The sequence below is a fragment of the Vigna unguiculata genome, chromosome 6, assembly GCF_004118075.2.
Source record: "Vigna unguiculata cultivar IT97K-499-35 chromosome 6, ASM411807v1, whole genome shotgun sequence".
Classification (NCBI taxonomy): domain Eukaryota; kingdom Viridiplantae; phylum Streptophyta; class Magnoliopsida; order Fabales; family Fabaceae; genus Vigna; species Vigna unguiculata.
The window spans coordinates 7017902-7039737 of NC_040284.1; the positions used below are offsets into that span (position 1 = coordinate 7017902).

The window sequence follows — 21836 nt, forward strand, 5'->3', positions numbered from 1 at the left end:
CATATTGGTAGGATTAGGATGACCTAAGTGTTGATGCTCAAGAGCATGAGACACAATGGAGATACAAGCAACCGATTGTGACAGATAGTATAATCCTCGAGACTCATGTCCGGCTTCAGATAGTATTAACAAAAAGAACAGAGTAATTTTGGGTGCGAGTGAGCTTGCTTATGGAGATTAAATTAAAGGACAACCAAGAATATAAAGCACAAAATCTAGGGTAACATTAAAAGAAGGATGTGTTTGACCAATGCCATGAACTTTTATTTGAGAGCCATTTGCCATGGTAACGGAGGGTAAAGAATCCAAATAAGTGAGTTGAGAGAAAAATGACTTGTTACTAGACATATGATCATAGGCACCAGAGTCAAGAATCCAAGGTCCAAGGGAGGAGGACTTGGAAATACAGGCTATAGGATTACCAGATTGAGTAATGACGACGACAAGTTGTGTAGGCTGCATGGCTGCCTTGTATTGGAGAAACTCATTACAGGCATCAACTGAAATTGAAACCTCATCTGATGGTTTTGGAGGATTCACTTAAGGAATATTAGTTGTCTTGTGTTATTGTCGTGCCTTTGTATGACATTCTGCCTCAGTATGGCCATATCATAGAAAAAAGTTGCAACAAGGGCATTTATCACGATATCTACAACTTGAGTGTGAGCTTTTGGAATCCATGGGACAAGTACCTGAAAAGGGCTAAAACGGGGGGCCTGGGTGTAAGGAAGGAGATAGAGGGAGAGCCAACAAGTGAGTTGCGCCGGAACAATGAACAAAACGCAAGCAGAGACAAGTGCTGAGACAGACGCGCCAGAAAGAAACTACGCGTGAGGGTGAGTGCAGCGGCGGATTGGAACGATGAACAAAGTGCAGCGTGGTCATTGGAGGCAAACGGTCCGGATCACAGTAGGCACATAATAAATATGGAATCAATCACCCTAATTTACGAGATTATGTAACGGTTGATTTCTTAGAAATTTGTAACCACTGATTATATTCTAACAATATGTATGTATGTATGTATATATATATATATATATATATATATATATGTGTGTGTGTGTGTGTGTGTGTGTATATATATATATATTTACGTTGATTGGATAATTTAGGAAACAAGCACAACCTATTCTAGGAAACAAATCGTTGAGATTGTGGGATTGATATGCTAGTAATACAACCAAAATACAACCAATATACAAAATTGAAACTAATAGAATTAAAATCTAAAACTTCCTATAGTATTGTGACAGAATAAAAACTAAAACTTAAAACATCTCAACACTCTCCAACCAATTTAACATGAAAATACAAGTCAAAATTGTGATTTACACACCAAACACATGAATCTACAAGGAAAAAATACAAAGAAACTCACCAGTGTGGATCATTCTCAGAGGGTATTCCAAGAATTAGTGAAGTAATAATGCCAAGGCAAGTGCCAATTTGGCATAAAGACCCAAGGGCACCCCTATATTTTGTTGGAGCTACCTATACCACATGATAGCAAAGAGTCATGAGTGAGAAAGGCTTGTTATTTTTGTTTTAAAATGTCTTTCCTCGACATATCAAAAACAAAAGCACAGAAAAAAAAAGAAGAAGCATAAACCATCTTCGTTAGAAAGGACCAAACACATTGAGATTGACTGTTATTTTATTCGAGAAAAGATCAAGAGACATCAAGACTGAGTCTGTTAATTCAAGTGATCAATTAATAGATATTTTCACAAAATCTTTACAGGGACTTAGAATTGATTATATTTGTAATAAGCTTGGTACATACGATTTATATGCACCAACTTGAGGGGGAGTGCTAAATATTGTTAAGATATTATTAGTTACAACATATTTTTAGTTACAAAATCTTATGTTAGTCACAATAATGTGTATTTGGGCTTAGTCCATATTTTCCTTTATTATTCTTCATTATAAATATATTACCCTATGTATATATTAATCCTATACCTATGTGTATATTTTCCTATTTTCTTAATTTTTACTAAAAATATGTTATTTCTCCTTATGCCAAATGTTAGATATATCGCATTAATTAAGGAAACATAACGTCTATTGTTTATTAGAGAAAATAGATATTGTTTGATATTTGTAGATATTGTTTATTACAATATCTTCTATTTACCATATTTATGTTTGGTTGTCATATTTACTTATATCACTCTTTATTATAAATACATTCATCCTATGTGTATTTTAGACACACGGGAGACTAACCCTATATAATTTTCCTCAATATTCAACACCAAATGATAAATGTCATTTGGGGTGTCAACAGAACTAAGATGCCAAAGTACACATTGATGCCTAACATGATTTTTATTTAAAAAAAATAAAGAGGGAGATTTGAGGAAGAAAAGTAATCTAATCTTATTTCTTAATAATTAGATCAAAGTTTACACTAAAGTATTTATAGTCTCAGTACAGCTATCATAGTGACAGTTGTATAACTGAAAATATTAACGGCATATAGTCATGTATGTAACAGACTTACTACTTTGTTAAGAACTAATTGCCCAAGAGACAGTTGAATAATGACTCTTCCATTATGAGTAACATAAAGGTATTAGGAGTAAAGGGTAAACTGTACAGATGAGATAAGTCGGACAAGAAAATGATTATGTACAAAGCTAAAGTTGATATCCACATGTACCTCAGATATATATATTGGAACAAGAACCGTATTCACACCTATACCAAGACCAACAAGAAATCTTCCCCCAATTACCTCATTCAAGGAGTGAGCTTGTGCACTGTAAAACAATTAGAACATGTATGTTAACAATATGAGTTATAGCAAAGGACCTACAATTTCACATCAAAAAGCTTGCAGTCTGTGGGCAAATATGCATTGATGATCAAATTGGAAAAGTCAATTATGTTATAATCATAAATGACATATCCGTAATAAATCATGTTTTCGAACAAACAGTTAAAAATAGTAGCTAACAATGCAATAGTAGAATAACTTTACACGCTAGTTGCTTTTCAAAACAAGGGAAATAAGTTTGGGCATTTAAGTTAGCTCAAGAAAGTTTAATTATGAGAAACATGTGATACTGAACAATCATTGACTCCATACGCCAATGGACAAATAGTCACAGATTTTTATCTTAGCTTGAGAAAATACGAGTTTTTTCTTTTTTTTCTCTATAATTCATGAAGTTAGGTGAAAAAATTAAATTATATTCAGATCAACTAGAGAAGACAACATGAGAAATTTATGAAAGAGAGAAGATTGAGCTGAAACCATGTATTTTTGAGATCATTAATGCTTTGTTTACATTGAGAAAATGGAAACAATAAAAATAATAGAGAAGATTTAATATCCTATAATAATAAAGATATAATACGAGAATAAATAAAATCTTCCTAACAATAGATGTATGATCTAGATATACTTCATTGCATAAGATATGCTACTCATTTCTATAATTATAATAACACTCCCCTCAAGTTGCAGCATATAAGTCATTTGTGCCCAACTTGCTATAGGTATGATCGATCCTTGGTTATCTTAGAAACTTGGTGAATATGTCAATCAATTGTTTCTTAAAGTTGACAAATGTAGGGTTGATGTCTCCAAACTCTAGTTTTTCTCGTATGAAATAACAATCCACGTCCATATGTTTGGTCATCTCATGAAAGACATGACTAAACATAATGTACAATGTTTCTGTTAGGACATGACCTCCTATTATGAAGGTCTATTAAAGAAAAAACGAAGGAAAAGGAAACTACAACTTACTGTTTAAATTAAAACAGTTGTAAAATATGCTAGTAGTTATGTTGTCAGGAAGATTGTATATATAGGTTTCTTTAGTGGTCTTGGAAAAAGAAAATGGAAGCACCGGAGAAGTCTTTAGCAAATGGGCTTCAGTTACCACAGGGTTTGAAGCAAGATTATATGCAAGGTTGACCCAAATGGAAGTGGATTTGGAATCCCATTTTGCACAACAAAATTCACACATGCCACGAATGGAAAAGATCATGGAAAGATTTGTGAAAGAAGGATGTCGGAAAGGTTCTAGTGTAACAAATTCTATGAATCAGAGTCTTCGATGAAATTACACAAGAAAAAGAATTAGTGAGTGCAACATTATTGGCAAACAAGAATTGTGACAAATGGAAGCAATTGGACATTCCTCTATTTGAGGGACAACATGTTATGGGATGTATAAGAAAATTTGAGCGTTATTTCAACTTGAGAGGGGTACAAAAAGAGGTAAAAATGGAAGCACTAATGGAAGGGATGGAAGGCATTGTGCTATCTTGCTTTCAATGGTGGGAAGCGTGCAACCCAAATCAGTCTTGGTTTGGTCTCAATAATGCTCTTATTCAAAGGGTCCAACTGGTTTTGATGGGAAACCCTTTCAAATTGTTGTTGGCCTTAAAGCAAAAAGAATTCAGTGACCGAATTCATCACCCAATTTGAAAGATTCACTGGAGTCATTAAGGGGTTGGATGAGAAGTATTTGGTGAGGATTTTTTCCAATGGGTTGAAAGAGAATGTTTTCGTTGTGATGAAAAATATAGCAAAATCTTGTTTGCAAGAATAAACAACTCAACAACATGATGTTAATAAAAGGGCATGAGGAAGAAGACAAGCACAAAAATGGAGAAACTTTTTGTAATCGCTGAACTTTTCCCATAATTTTACCTTGAGAACAAACAAGGTGAATCTTGATGGGTCGAGTAGTGTTAGGACACTACCTCCAAGGGTGTCAAAGGGGGTCTAGCCCGACGGGCGAGCATGCCAACCGGACACCAAAAGAGTGGGTCGGGATAGGGTTTCCAACCCACAAACTCGTTGACACCCAGCTCGTTTGTGCTGGCGACCTAACAGGTTGCAGGGTGGGTTACCGCTGGTCGACCCCCAACCCATTACCATGATTATGTGTTGTGTGGTAGGTTTAGCACGCTCATTCATTTTTTTTTCTCTGTGTTGTGTTGTGCAAGAGGCGTCAAGCAGAAACATTCTTCGTTGCCCTCTTCCTTTCTCAGGCATATGATATTCTCTTCCTCAACTACGAAGCCTAGAGTCCATGTCCATCTTCTTCTTCATTACTCTTCTTTCTCTCCGCGACTGGAGTTTCGCGAGTTGGGTTTCGAGTTAGATTGGGGGTTTTTGATTGACGGTTGATCTGATTTTGTTTTTCCTTGTTCACTCCGCAATTGGAGTTTGGTTTGAGTTTGATTGGGGCTTTTCAATTAGGGTTTCATCTAATTTTGTTTCTCAGGTTAGGGTTTGAATTTAATTGGGGGGTTTCAATTGGGGTTTGATCTTGATTTTGTTTCTCCTTGTTCTATCCGCGATTGGAGTTTCTCGTGTTAGGGTTTAGTTCGATTGGGGTTTTTGATCTGTGATTGGGGATTTTCGATTGGGATATTTTTATATGTGATTAGGGTCGATCTGTTATTGGGGATTTTCGATCTGTATCTTATTGGAATTTCTCGATCTGGTAGTGGTAATTTTGTGGGTTGGGATTTTTGCAAAATGGGTTTTTTGCATATTGTGTTTTTCTCTTTTTGCAGATTGGGGTTTTGTTGTAGATTTGGATGTGATGATTTTTTGGGATGGAGTTGTTTATGGAGAAGGGTTCTCATTGTAGAGATGGAGACGGTGGATCTCTTGCACCAGTGATGGAGGAAACGAAGGCAGATGATGATGAAGAACACAATGAAAAGGATGAAGAAATGGCAGGTCAGCCCGCCAACATGTCTGACCCACCCTATGACGGGATGAGTTCACTTTTGCTACCCGTTTTTTGATGTCGGGCTAACCCAACACGACCCGAATTTGACGGGCCAAAAGCGGGTCAGGCCAAAACTAATCAGGTTGGCCCAAATTTTACATCCCTAACGACTTCCTATTGTGAAGGTGTTGTTGGTAGGATATTAAATGTATTCTTACAAGTAGTTAGAAGGTTCTACAGATCTCATGTAAATATTACTTTAGGGTTTGAGTTCTCTATATACAGAAGTTGTTGTACTGTTTCAAATGAATTAATTGAATAAAATTTTCTTTCAACAAGGGGATTATTGTTTAAGAGATGAAAAATTAAAAATGGAAAAGTATACTGGTGCAGATTATGTAGGTTGAGTCATAGATAAGAAGTCCACCGCAGGATATTGCATGTTCTTAGGTGGAAATTTGGTTACTTGGAGAAGTAAGAAACAATATGTTGTTGTAAGGTCTAGTAGGCTGAATTCCGAGCTATGGCACAAGAGTGTGTGAATTGTTATGGATGAGAATTATTCTAAATGATCTTAAAATGACATGTCAAGAACCAATGATCATTTATTCTGACAACAAGTAAGCTATTAGCATTGCTCTCAATCCAATTCAGCATGATAGGACCAAACACATAGAGATAGATCGACACTTTATTAAAGAGAAATTGGATAGTGGCCTTATCACTACTTCCTACATCCCATTTGGACTTTAGTTAACATATCTATTTACAAAAGGTCTTCCCACTAAGCGATTTCATGATCTCACATGCAAACTAGGAATGATAGATATCCATTCACCGAAATGAGGGGAAGTGTTGTTAGTTGGATGTTAAATGCAATTCAGAAAGTTATTGGTAGGACATTAAATGTACTACTAGAAGTTGTTAGGAGTTGTTAGATTGTTCTAGAGATCTCATGTAATTATTACTCTAGGGTTTGAGTTCTCTAAATATAGAAGTTGTTGTACTGTTTCAAGTGAATCAATTGAATAAAATTTTCTTTCTTTCATATTAATTCTGTCAATTAAAGGTCTACTAAAGAAGAACAAAAGGAAATGGAAAATACAGCTGGTTGTTTCAATTACAACAATTATAACATTTGTTATTAGTCATGTTGTTGGGAAGCTTGTATATATAATATAGGTGTTGTTAGAATATAATCTATATATAGTGTGACAGATTTATGGAAAATCAACCATTACATAATCTCAGAAATTAGTATGATTGATTCCTAATTATTATATATCTTTATTGTAATTGATTCTATTCAATAGTATAAATACATATTGTGTGGTCTACATTAGACACACAATATATTTAGAACATAGTTATATATGGTATCAGTAGTTTAAGGTTTCGATTTTGAATTTCTTTTTTCTTCTTTTTTTTCGGGTGAACAATATTCGTGGCAATTGGGCACCCCTATGCTCTGTCACCGGGCTTCTTTTTCCACCGATGCCCACTACGTTCGTCATTCTAATTCGCCAATACACACGCCTTCACACGTGGTTTGTTCTTGGTGCGTCTGTCTCACGTGCCTGTCTCCGATTGCGTTTTGCTCACTATCCCGACATGACCCACTTGCCGACACACCCTCTTTCTCCTTCCTCACACCTAGGCACTCCTTTTTAGCCCATTTCATGTACTTTTCTGATGGCTTCCGAAAGCTCACACTCAATTCGTGGTGCATATCGTGGTAAACGCCCTCGTTGCAATTTTTTTCAGTAATATGACCATACTGAGGCAGAATGTCGTACAAAGGCACGACAACAACACAAGACAACTAATATTGCTCAGGTCAATTCTCCAAAACAATCAGATGATGTTTAAATTTCAGTTGATGCCTATAATGAGTTTCTCCAATACAACGCAGCCAGGCAGCCTACACAACTTATCGTCGTCGTTGCTCCGGTGCCTCTGATTTTATGTTTGGTAACAAGTGCCTTTTCTCTCAATTGACTTATTTGGATTCTTTACCCTCTGTGACCATGGCAAATGTCTATCAAATAAAAATTCATGGCATTGGTCAAACACGCCGTTCTTCTAATCTTACCCTAGATTTTGTGCTTTATATTCCCAGTTGTCCTTTTAATTTAATCTCCATAAGCAAGCTCACTCGCACCCAAAATTACTCTATTCTTTTTGTTAATAATTTTGTTCTTGTCCAGGATTGGCGTACTAGACAGACAATTGGAGCAGAACATGAGTCTCGAGGATTATACTATCTGTCACAATCGGTTGCTTGTATCTCCACTGCGTCTCAAGCACTTGAGCATCAATGCTTGGGTCATTCTAGTCCTAGCAAAATGCGTCACATGCTTCCCAGTCTTTCTCACAAATCGTCTTTTCAATGCGAGTCTTGTCAGTTAGGAAAACTCACTCGTCATACCTATGGTACTCGAGTTAATAAAAGTGCTTTTTCACCTTTTGCCTTAGTTTACTTCGATATTTGGAGTCCTAGTCGTGTCTATTCTACCTTGGGTTTTTATTACTTCGATACTTTCATTGACAATTTCTCCGATGTACTTGGTTATTCTTGATGAAAAATCGTTCTGATGTTTTTTCTATCTTCCAAGGTTTCTCGACTAAAATTCAAAATCAATTTGACACATCTATTAAAATTTTACTATTAAAATTTTACACACTGATAATACTCGTGAATATGTCTTCCCAATTTCAGTCATTTCTGAGTTAACAGGGTATCCTCCATACACATCTTGCTCTCACACACCACAACAAAATGGTGTCACCAAAAGAAAGAATTAACATTTGGTTGAATCTGCCTGTACCCTCTTTTTTCACCACAATATTCCTCTTCAATTCTGGGAGATGTCATTTCGATAACATGTTATTTCATCAACCGCATGCCTTCCTTCATCCTTAATAATCAGGTTCCTCACACTCTGTTATATCCAACACAAGATCTTTACTCTATTCCTCTTCATGTCTTTGGTTGCACATGCTTTGTACATGACCTTACTCCAGTTAAAGATAAACTTTCTGCCAAATCTCTCAAATGTATTTTCCTTTTTTACTTATGCCTTCAAAAGGGCTCTCGTTGTTTTTCTCCTCAACTCAACCGATATATAGTTTCTGTTGATGTCACCTTTGTCGAGACTACCCCCTTCTACACTTCGACTATATTGGATGATAATCTTATAGTAGACTCTTCAGAAGTCTCGCTTGTTCCGACTCAAGTAATTGCTTCTCCTCAACGTCCTTTGCTACAATACCACAGACAAGTTTAAACTCCAATTGTGACTCACTCTACTAATTCTCAAACATCATCTCCTACTCCGACCACCCCACTACCCACTCTTTCTACACCTGAACTTCCTATTGCGATACGAAAAGGTACTCGTTCCTCTCGTAATCCCAATCCTCTGTATTTTCTTACCATTAATTGTGATTGTTGTCTCAATCATATTTCTCCTTTGTTTCTTCTTTGAATTTTGTGTCTATTCCTAAGACTATAAGTGAAGCCATGACAATGGTAGAGGAGATAGCAACCTTCCATTCTAATGGCACTTGGGAACTTGTTCCTTTTCCACCTGCCAAGCAAATTGTTGGTTGTCGTTGGGTTTATACAGTGAAAATTGGACCTGACAGTCATATTGATCAGTTAAAAGCTCACTTGGTCGCCAAAGAATATACACAAATTTTGTGTCTACATTATGGAGACACCTTTTTCCTATGGCCAAAATAACTTATGTTCATCTCTTTCTGGCTGTGGCTGCTATTCATCATTGGCCTCTTCATCAGTTTGATATTAAAAATGCATTCTTACATGGTGAAATGCAGGAAAAAGTTTATATGGATCAACCCCCTAGTTTTCTTGCTCCTGGCGATTCTCGTCTTGTTTGTAAGCTTCAATGGTCTCTCTACGGTTTGAAGCAATCTCCTCGGGCTTGGTTTGGTCGTTTCAGTTTTGTCTTAATTCAGTTTGGCATGACCAAGTGTGAGGCTGATCATTCTGTCATCTACTTCCATTTCTCTTCTGGCAAGTGCATTTACCTTGTTTATGTTGATGACATTGTCATCACGGGTTAAGATGAGACTGAATTTCGATAAATCAAAGAGTACCTTCCACAGCAATTTCATGCTAAAGAATTGGGCCCTCTAAAATATTTCTTAGGCATTGATGATCAATCTGCTTCTGGAATTGTCATTAATCAACATAAGTATGCCCTGGTCATTCTTACTGAAATTGTATGCTTGACTGTCGTTCTTGTGGTACTCCTATGGATCCCAATATTAAGCTTCTTCTAAGTCAAACTATCTCACCATCACCAGACTTGACATCACTTTCGCGGTTAATGTGGTAAGCCAATTTCTAAATGCTCCTTGTGAAAGCCATTAGGATTTTGTGACACATATTCTTCGATACATAAAAAGGGCTCCAAGACGAGGATTATTGTATGAAGACAAAGGCAGTACTAAGATTACTTGTTACTCTGATGAGAATTGGACAGGATCACCATCAGATAGAAGATCCACTTTTTGGTACTGTGTTCTTATGGGAGGAAACCTTATCTAATGGAGACGCAAGAACCAAAATATAGTTGCTAGATCTAGTACAAATGTAGAATATTGTGCTATGGCAACAACCACTTGTGAGCTTACGTGGCTTAGGTAACTACTACTACTACAACTAAAAATAGGGGGTTTCCATGAAGCAAAGCTTATTTGTGACAATTAAGCTGCACTTCACATTGCATCAAACCAAGTCTTCCATGAAAGAATCAAACACATAGAAATTGATTGTAATTCTTTTAGAGAAAATGTGCTCTCTGGAGCAATCACTACTGATTTTGTCAACTCTACCAATCATCTGGCTGATGTATTCACCAAGTCCCTTAGAGGCCCTCGAATTGAGTACATTTGTAACAAGCTTGGTGCATATGATTGATTCCTAATTATTATGTATCTTTATTGTAATTGATTCTATTCAATAGTACAAGTACATATTGTGTGGTCTGCATTAACAGAAAATACATTCAGTACATATACAATTCTACAGGTTTGTTTTGGGGTTTTGGTAAAAAAAAAGGATTGGAAAATTAGTGAATAGTGGAAGAATCTTGGACCCTCGAAGTGCCAGTGGTATTTCTGTAAAGATTTCTAAATCTTTTATACGAAATTCTCAATTCTCAGTTTGAGTTCTCTTTCTTGTTTCTAGGTTTCAGGTCCAAGTTCAACAAGTTCCCTAATTGTCACATATAATGCGCTTTTGGGAACTTTCCTCAAATTTAAGTTCTTTAAGGAGTTACTTTAGTCATATGAGCTCACAAGTGACTAGTGTCACTGTCTTATGTTTGAAGTCCAACATCGACTAGAGATAAGACCAATTCATAATATATAAGTGGGTGCAAACCTCACTTTACAAGCCAATTTTGTAAGGTTGAGTTAGACTTAAAGTTCATTTTTTAACATGGTATTAAAGTCTGATTTAGAGCTTATCCTAGCGAAATTTGTTGTTTGTTGGGTCTATTGTTTCACCCACTATCTTGCCACTATCAGACCACCCATTAATGTTTGATCCCACGCACGAGATGTATATACCTCCTCGTGAGTGGGTGTGTTAGAAGTCCCACATTGACTAAAGATAAGGTTAATTCACAATATATAAGTGCATGCAAACCTCACCTTACAAGCCGGGTTTTTGTAAAGTTGATTTAGGCTTAAAGTTCACTTCTTAACATCCCATATTCTACTTCTGCACTTAATCTTGCCAAAACAATTTGTTTCTTACATTTCTACGATATTAAATTACTTTCAACAAGAACATTGTACTCTGAAGTGGAGTGTTTATGAATTAGTGATCTAGTCCAATAAATGTCAACATACCTAACAATTTGAGTATTTTCCTTATCTTCATAAATAATGTCTTTGCCAAGAGCATTCTTAATAGTATACTTTAGGATTCGTACAATAGTATACTTTTATGCTACATCCCGCTCTCCTACAAGAAACATATCAAAGTGTTCCACTAATAAAAACTTGAGTACGAACGAGTACATAGACCACTCCTAGTTATCTCTTCTTAATCTCCACTTGAGACTAAGAACTTCAGTATTCTTTAGCCATAACTCCTAGTTATAAGACTACTCTCAAAGAGCACAAAGGTTTCACACTTCCCACAAAAAACAAATCATAAGCAAGATTAGAATACTATATGTTGATTTAGGAGAAAATATTTGGATAAATTACAATAAGGCATTGTAATAATTACAATTATGTTATCGGAAGATTCTAAAGATCCCTTTGTAGTCGTTACTTTAGGGTTAGAGTTCTCTATATATAAGGAGGCTTATGTATTGTTTCAATGAATAATTCAATAAAACTTTTTTCTCTCATACAATTTAATCTTTTTCAAATCTTTATTTCTTTGTATATTTCAATGATGAGCTTTGGTACTTTGGTCCATGTATAGACTTCAAAAATATGATTGTTGCATAATGTAATCATTAGCAATAATATCTCTTTATGTGTGATTTCATGGTTGCTTGATATCTTGAGGGAAGTGACCTTACTTTGTTCAAGATATTAATATAATGTTGGAAGACAGTTTTTTTTAGATCCGGAAAAATAATATTAATAAAATGATCCAAGGAAAGAGAAAAGCATATCAGACTGCCAAACAAACTCTGATGGAGCCGCCGTGAAATGGGTAGAAACACATGGAGGAGGCAGCTTGAGTGTAGGTTGGTCAGTTGTCAAGTGTTGCAGACACCGCTACACACTGATCGGAGTTACAGTTGGAACGGGACAGAAGATGCATGTGAAGGCACGTGGATGGGTGTTTCACGTCGCATTTAATGGTTGGATAGATCAGTGCAGCGCAATCCAAACCCTGCCAAAAACTCTTGCCAGAGGCAGCACTATAACAATGTGAACCTGAGAAAACTTCACCAAAAAATACGAGAAAAAATGTCCTTCAAAAGACAGTGGATCGACCTGGCCAAGACACTTTTGAAAAAACTACCATGTTAAACTCTAGGGAAGAGAGAGAAAAGAGAGACATGAGCTGAAACCGTGTACTTCTAAGACAACATATGTTTTATTTATACGAGAATATTGAATCAATACAATAAATATAGGAGATTTGATTTCCTCCAATAATAAACAACAGTCGTTACTTTATGAAGCACGGGACATCTGCAGAACAAAAAACTATGCATCTTAAAACCATACAAATAATTAACTAGTTTTAAAAACCATATTATAAGAACCTTTTGTTGTCTAGAAACTTGACACTGTAGATTGTTAGCTAGTTAAAAGGATTCATTCTCAAAATCTTTATATAAAGGCAGGACAATGTGATCCACAAGAAGAAATGAAGATATCAAAAATATCATTAACCATGTACACTACCTTATTATTGCCCCAAGGATTAAGGGTATGCTATCAATCTGAAATGTGAGCCGACAACCAAGTCTATCCACCAACGAACCAGAGCTTATGCTCCCTATAAATGCACCAACAATAAATATACTGACTACGAGTCCCTCTATCAAAGAGTTTCCTTCAAAACCAAGCTCCCGAGCAATGGAAACAATAGGGCCATTCATGACTCTACAAAATATACAATCAAGTTTTTTAAATGATTCAAACTTTACAAGAAGCTAGAAACTCAAATCCAGTCACCATGTAGTTTTAAAAACTAATCACGCTATTCTGAACTTATCACATAAAAGATTAGCAAATACTTGGCTACAGCATAATCTGTCCACATTAATTATCTATTCTTGTTTTAAGAGAATGAATACCATCCTGGCTTTTACTTTCACAACCTCAATGAAACACATTCTACCAGCTTTATTGAACTTTTATTATAACTACTGAACTATTTAGTTCAAATCCAGTCTCAACTTAAAATTTTGCTCATCAAATCATGTCTTGTAACTTCACTGTAAGATTTTTTATCTCACATGACATGACTGTTTAAAACAATTGAACTATGTAAGGAAATACTGAATTATTTTATTGAAAGCAATCACACCAATTACATTCTCATCACCATTATTTGTAACAAACTCTTTAAAATAAGAAAATAAAAATATGTTGAAATGAACAGGAAAGTTCTAAAGAAATGTTCTCCTAATTACTGTGGAAACATTGAGAATATTTGTCTCTGAATAATTTGTTATTTACAACACTTTGATGAAGCACCTCTATCAATTTCAATATGTTTACACTAGAACGAGATAATCTACCCCACTCTTTGCTTCTTCATATTACCAAAATTTCTGCAAGAAACAGACACTACCTAGAGGTGGATTTTTTGTAAATAACAAAACCTGCATAGTCTGTACCAATCTATACCTTTAGGGTCAAAGTGTCATTTTTTCTAAATTGCAGCCCTCTTTGTCTAGGCTTGACTTCAAGTGTTGAAGAATTTTATCAATTTCCTGCATGAGTCTTTCTCTTGAATCATGTATAAACTCGCTTACCAGACTAACTATATAGGCAATGCCAAGTCTTGTGTCTGATAGATTGTCATTAGATTTGTCAACTCTGATGAATAATTGGTTCCAATATATACCAATCCTTTAACAGTATCAAGGGTCAATCATATTTGCAGCAAGTTGAGTACGTAGAACTTATATGCTTCCACTTGAGGGTGAGGGTCAATCTTCTATTTAATGTATTGATTCCATTTTCTCAAATAAATAAAGCATCCACATTTTCTCAAAAACACACAGTTCCAGCTCATTTTGCATCTCTTTCCTATAGTTTAAACAATTGCTACGGGTTTCAATTAGCAACCTGGGTTTGATTATACTTAAATTGTTTCACCAATTATTAAGCCTGAAATTTCAAGTCTTGTTCATCTATGGAACTCTTTAATGTCTTTGATAAAATGAATATACACTACATCTTTAGGCAAACTTCTCCATTGTGTTTTTGAAACCATATTAATAAGACTGAGTATCCAACAGTTTTGTCCATAAATAATCTTATCGGGAAACTTGTTGACCGACCACCTTTACTCTCCCCTCCGAACTACTATTTTGCATCACAAGCTTCTAACTAAATCCAGTTCCAAATTATTCATTAATCACATTAAACTGATTTTATTTGTAATAATTAAACAAGTAAAACACCTTTTTCTACTTAAGAAGCTCATCTCATCTCTATATGCACAGAAGTAAGTGCGCCACTCTAACAAGAGAACGGACTGCACAGTGTCTCTTAACAAAACTAATCACAAAGTTTGAAAAAATAAACCAAGTTTCTGCATGCAAGTATATAAGTATATAAGGTCGGTCGGTGGAAGAAATCATGGTTCAACTCTCCGCTAACAAACTAATTAACATACAAGCAAACATTGCTTATAAAAAATAAATAAAAAATAAAAAAATCCTCCCAGCATAGAAGGAAGGGTGAAGTTGCAGTAAAGCGGTAGTCAAACAAAAATGTGAGAGAAATAAAAGCAAAAACTGACCCAATGTGATACCCAAATATAAAATTGGACATGGAAGCAACAAGAACGTGGGGAAAAGCAGGCAACCATCCCGAATCAAAATTTGCATCGTTTTGACGCAATGGGAGTTTCTCAGCTCCTTCATCATCTGCAACACCAGTCTGATGCGACTCGGAGGGGTCGCTTTTGAGGGCTGAAACTCTGAGCTTATTATAAGGGTGGCGAAAGGAGCAACTCAGATTCTGAGGTTTGGTTTTGGTTTTGGTTTTGGCTTTGTAGAAGGAGAGGGGTTTGCGAATTGGGTCGCATTGAGTGTAGACAATCGCTGCTGAAAACGAATAAAGGGAATTCATCCTTCAAAACTGAACAAAAATTAATAATTAAATAAATTCAAAAACTACAATCATCTTACACTCCTTCTTAAAGGATATTATTGATTAAGACTGAAAGTCACAACAGAATCAAGTTTTATAAAGGACGCGAAGGAACTCTACTTCGATTATATATGTTCTAAGTTTAGTGGCCGCCAATTACTTGTACTTGTTCCGCAAAACGCACAGGCCGTTTAGATAATTTTGTTCTATGCTGTGTAAGTGCGGGTCTTTATAACCACGGACACTTCGTTTTTTTTTTAATTTTTATGATTAAGTTTTCGATATTTAACAAATTAAAAAATTTTAATAAGTTCACAAAATTAAGAAAAGATTTTAAAAAGTTAGATGATAAATTAATAATTCAACATTTTCATCATATTCATATTTGTACTTTGACATACATGATGTATTATTTAAATTCTAGCACGTTAAAAAATACATAATAATTGTTGTTTCCCGTCATACAAGAATTTGGAATGTTCATATAGAAGTCTAGAAGGTGAGTAACTGATATACACAAATGCAAGCTTTTTTATGCGAGCTAGCGGACCAGCCCGCACAGGTTGCAGGCTTTTGTGAATTGGGATTTTGTGGGCCAACGGGCTCAATGTCCTGACCTGCCCACATTTTTTTGGTGGGTTTGTGGGCCGACCCACCAGGCCAAGCCCATATTGTCACTCCTACTAAGGTTCATGCTTCATACACTTGTAGTAGTGAAAAGACCAGAATACTCCTCTTTACATAGTATATCCACAATTTGTAGATAGACAAACTTTTAAATTGTTTTTTTATTTTTAATTTGATAAGTTGAGAAGTAATAAAGTGAAAACTCACCATATGATAAATGATTGAGTACTCTGAAAACCTAAAGTATAGAAACAGAGAAAAGAGTATAATCATATACTCTTTTCTCTGTTTCTATACTTTCTTCTCTATAAACATTTGTATAGTTTGGATATACATCAGGGAACCTTTCTTTGTATGGGTTCCCTATTTTTGTGATTCTTCGAGTTCATATTCATGGAATTTCTTTTATCATATCATGATTAAAACTTTCTCACATTATTAAGATGCTCAATAGAAAAAAAAAGAATGTTGTCCACAAGACTAAATTTCATAATTTTCATATATGAAATTATCGCCTTCACTAGTGCACTTTCTTTCAACTTTGACCCTAGTGTAGTCTGAATCAGAATATCCTAATAAATTAAAACATTCTTATCTTTTGAGACATAGACAAGGTTAGTAGTGCACTTAAATATCTAAAAATGTGTTTAACAATAGTTAAGTAAACTTTTCTTGGATCAGGTTGTAAATTAGCACACAAGCAATCACTTTACATGATATTAGGCCTAGATGTTGTGAGATACAAAAGATATCAAATCATTTGTATTAACATCATGTTCTCCACTAGATTTGACTCTTTTTCTATACAAAAAGATGATATTGGATGCATAGGTGTATTCATCTCCTTTTTGTGTCATGTAGCTCGAACCTTTTCAACAACTCATTTACATACTTCATCTTTTGTATGAAAATATGTCTATATGTTTTGCTTGATTTGCAATCCTAAGTAGAATTTAAGTTCTTCCATCATGTTCATTTCAAATTCAGTGTACACAAGGCTTGAAAACTCCTTGCATATACGTTCATTAGTAGCACCAAAAGTTATATCGCCAATATAAACTTGTACTATAATGAAATCATTAGAATAATTTATGTGGAACAAAGTGGTGTTGGTGTCTATTTTTCCTCTTATAAAATCGTTTTCAATCAAAAACATGCTCAACCATTCATCCTGATCTCTTGGAACTTGTTTTAATCCATAAAGAGCCTTTTTTTTATTTTAAAAGCATGATTAGGAAAGGTAGCACCCTCAAAACCATAGAGTCATTCTACATAGACTTTTTATTTGATAAACTCATTAAGAAAAACACTTTTAACATCCATTTGAATATTAATTCACATTACTAAAAGTAGCAAATGTAATAAAATACAAAAAACTTTTAAATGTGCATCTGGTGCATAATTTTCATTATGATTTATACCTCTTTACTAGTCTAGCCTTATTTCTCACAATCTTACTTTGTTCATCTAACTTGTTTCTAAATACCCACTTTGTACCAATCATAGCTTTATCCTTCGGAGGACTCACAAGCGTCCAGACTTCATTTTTGGAAAATCTATCAAGTTCTTCTTTCATGGCTTTGACCCAACTTTCATCTTTTAAGGCTTTGTTTACATTATTTGGGTCAATATAAGATATCATAGCTATTTGGTCACTACAACAAAAATCACTTTAGGCAACAGTATAAAATTGTGATCTAAATTATAAAACTGTAGTCTAAAGATTACACCACAGTTTCATAGGTGTGGTATAGGTGAGTGTAGCTATAGGTAATAGACAACAATTTTTAGTACGACAACCGTTGCTTAAAATCCTCACAATAGACAACAATTTTTCAGGTTGATTTTAGACCTCACTTATATTTTTATACCACATTATTACTAGTTTTGGCCACATATTTTAAAGCAACATTTATATAATCATGGACTTTCATAATATTTATACAACATTTATAAAAATGTTGTTTATTATATGTTTAGGCCAGATTTATTTAGTTGTTGTCTAATTTAGTGTAGTCTAAACTACAAAATGTTGTAGTGGGTCCTTGATAAAGTTTTCTTTTTGGACTTAAGATTTAAACACTTACACATGACTTCATTAGATGATGCATTTCTACACTTAAGCATTCAAGATCTTTCTAAAAAAAATTTAAATTCCTTTTTAATGTTTTATATGCACCAATAATTCTAGCATTATTGGAAATTGATTTATGATATGCAAAACAAACATAATTTATGTATGAGAAATCTACCTCTTCGCCATTAAACTTGTTTGATATAGAACTAGCAACAACATTTGCCATAAGACCTATATGAACTTCCATTTGTTCATACTTATATTCTAATAAAGCCAAGTCTTTCAAAGTTTTCATGATGTTCTTCTTATAAAACTTCTTGTGTTGCTTTTCTTTTTCTTTGTGTTCTTGCTTTGAACATTCTATTTTGAACTGTCTAGTTTTCTTGTAACCATAACATACAACATTTTCCTTATACTCTTTGTCTTTGGGCTTGAACTTCTTGTTTTTGCCTTATTTTCTCATGGCTTTCTTAAATCTATAAGCTAGGAAGGATATAAAAATCTTATCCTCTTGAGGCTTTTCATTTGCATAACTAAAACATATTAGTCAAATAATAACCTTTACTTTCATTACTTAATAGTTTCATCATCAAAATCATTTAGAAATTTCATCCAATGGGGTATATTGTATTATCTTGTTCTAACATGTTAGGGCTTGTAAGGGTATTATTGATGAAATGATGAAAGAAATGTTGAAAATTGTCATTGGTTTGCAATAAAACCAATATTTTTTATGAAGGGACTTGCAAGGGTATATTGTATTGTCTTGTTCTAAAATGTTGGGACCAGCAAGGGTATTATTGATGAAATGATGAAGAAAATGTTGAAAATTCTCATTGGTTTGCAATAAAACTTGATCAAGCGATCAAGCCTTATTAAGGTGGAAGAAAATGCATACGCTGGTGATAAAATGAGTAATGAAACATTGACATTGCCAAAAGTCCTAGAAATAATTTTTAAAATAGGGTAGTTGGTATACAAGCTACCATCAATACCACATTTAAAAAAGGTGTGAGAGAGAAAGTGTAACACCCCATAACCAAGTGTTCCATTACCCATATCATGGATACAACCAAGTCGTCTAATAGGACATGATACAACAAAGTCATCTATTGCAACATATAACCATTAGATGCGTCTAGTGACCGAAGTAAAGTGCATTGTCTAATCAGTTATATTTTAGAGATAACATGCATATAATTTTCTATATACCCATGTAATTATTGATTCTTATTACTTTCCAAATATAAAAAGATTTACAATGGTCTCTTACAACTTAAAAACGTACTAGAGGGAACAAAAAAATAAAAGGTACATATGAATACAAAACTTTTATACTAAGGGTTTTCTTTCGCATCTACTATTGTTGGGCATCACCAGAACCTACTACCTCATCTACTCGTGTGAACCAACACGGTCATTGTAGGTAGAAACCACAAACCACAAACCACAAACACAAGGGTAAGCTAACTTTACAAGAACAAACATATAACAATATAAATTCACCTCTTCATACATCATTGATGCAAATCACCCTAAGAGGGCTTTTAGCATGGCCCAATGGTTAGGTCCATTTTCTTTACATGTCTTTAAATACTTAAATAAATGTATATGCTTATTTTTTTTTGGGGCTTGTATTCTGGCCGATGTTTTTAATTATTGCTCCCATATATTTCTTTTCTTGTATTTTGTTTTAGGCCACTTTGTAATCTACTTTGCATCGTGGGCCTGTTACACCATGGGTATGCTTTCAGCTTCCTTCACGCATGAGTAGATCAATGATGACTACAACCCAATGTTTTCTTTAGCGCTAGTTTTCTTGCCTCCTCAAAAGCTTAAGTGTTGGCATTAGGCCTAAGGCCCAATTGAATCTGCAACCAACACTTCTCAAATGATCCAGCATGCATTCCAAATCATTACTCAGCAATAAAGAGCAGCACATCTTGTGCTTTGGTCCATGGCCCAATATCACAAGCGCTAACCAGTGTAGCATGCATCCAAATCCATCTCACTTGAGTGGGACTACCTCCTTTGGTCAGCCAGCTTTGTTCATTTTTCCTTAGCTCGTTAGGGTTTCCTCTCATAATGGTTGATTCCTTTTGTTAAGGTTTAGACCACAATTGCCTTTCTTCGTCTATAAAAGGCATGCCAATTTATTGTATCGTTAGGTTTGATGAATAAAGTGTTTTCACTTGTTTATTCAAAGTTCACCTTCTATCTAAGGTTTTCACCTCCTAGGGTTTACGAATCAGTAAGAGTCCAAGAGGTTCCCCACTGGAACTTGTTCAAGAGAGACTCATGATTCCACCGAGAGTGTTTCTTCACATATTCCGCAACGTTTCTTCGATTCTCTTTGAAGGATCAAAGATTTAGAGGCTTTATGTCAATTTCGTGGAGTTGATCGTCCATCATGTGGTATCAAGAGCTCCGGTTCACCGATTGGGAATGCTGAGAGATAAGTTTCTTTCTTTTATCTCATTTCCTTTGTTTGCTTGTTCGAATTTCAGTCTCGTTCTACTTTCTCTTGAGTTTTGATTTGTTTCTTTCCATTGAATCTGTGCTAAAATTGTTTTGCTGAAATTGATTCACTGATTTTGTTCCAATTTATCATTAATCAATCCTTAATGCCAAAATGTCTAGGTTTTTGTTCTGCTACTTGATGTATGTCATAGTTAGGTTTAATTTCGTTTTTATTACCTAACTTTAATTTTTGAATCTTTGTTTTGTCCCTATAGTTTAGTAATGCATGGAATTCATTATCCAGAATAAGTAGTGTTAACTCTTAGGTGATGTAAAACCCTAGAAAACGGTATTTTAGAAGTGATAGTGGTTTAAAAATAGTGACACTCGACTATTTTAATATTAAAAGGTTTTAATATAAATAGAATCGCTTTAAAGGAGTTTTATTATTTTAAAACACATAATCTCTCTAGAAACCACTTTTTTAGAGTTCTTTGACTTCTCTCTAGGAGTTATGTCTCTCTAGTTATATCATTGAAGAATCGAAATTGTAGGAGTGATCCTCTCGGTGAGCTCTTCAATTTAGACCGATTAGTTACTTCATCCACGTAAGTTAAGTTTATGCCCTCTTTTTGGTTTAATTATGTGTTTTGTTGGATGTAAGCTCTCTTTTGCTTGCATGCATCGTTTTATTCGACTATATGAGTCTTTGTTGATCTATGATCATAACGCTTTATCCTTATCGTTCTTGTGGTGTTTCTATATATAGATAGAGCATCCTATGGAGTTAAAGGCGTTTGACGTTCATAGAGTTATTTGAGCAGGATATTAATTTAAGCAGGATATAAGGTAAGGGAAGCTAATTTTGTCTTTTGAAACCAATATGTGTTATAATTATGAATTTATTGATTAAGCTGTTGTGAAATTTGATGTATATGAATGTTAATTGAGATATGTAGTTTGTAAGCTATGAGGATTTTTTTTACCTACTAAACGAGAATAACTATTGTGCTATGTGTGTATCTGAGTTAAATTGATGTGGATATGTATGATAGAATGGATGTGTGATGGTTAAACTGTCTTTGGAAAGGTTTTGATGTTGTTTGTACGGGCTCGAG

General features: G+C 34.7%; 1 protein-coding gene across 6 annotated transcripts in view; it reads right to left on the reverse strand.

The window, feature by feature from the left end:
• The window catches only part of LOC114188717 (probable plastidic glucose transporter 1), a 39674-nt gene extending 23961 nt beyond the window's left edge, over positions 1-15713 (reverse strand). For 2 of the 6 annotated variants that reach the window (XM_028077340.1, XM_028077339.1), the window contains exons 1-4: positions 15202-15583; positions 13128-13328; positions 2672-2771; positions 1382-1494 (exon numbers count right to left, since the gene is read on the reverse strand). In XM_028077340.1, the coding sequence (XP_027933141.1) occupies positions 1382-1494; positions 2672-2771; positions 13128-13328; positions 15202-15533 (746 nt within the window). In that variant the 5' untranslated portion in view covers positions 15534-15583. The other 4 variants (XM_028077343.1, XM_028077344.1, XM_028077338.1 and 1 more) reach the window with 4 other exon arrangements.
• Between the last annotated feature and the right edge of the window lie 6123 nt (positions 15714-21836).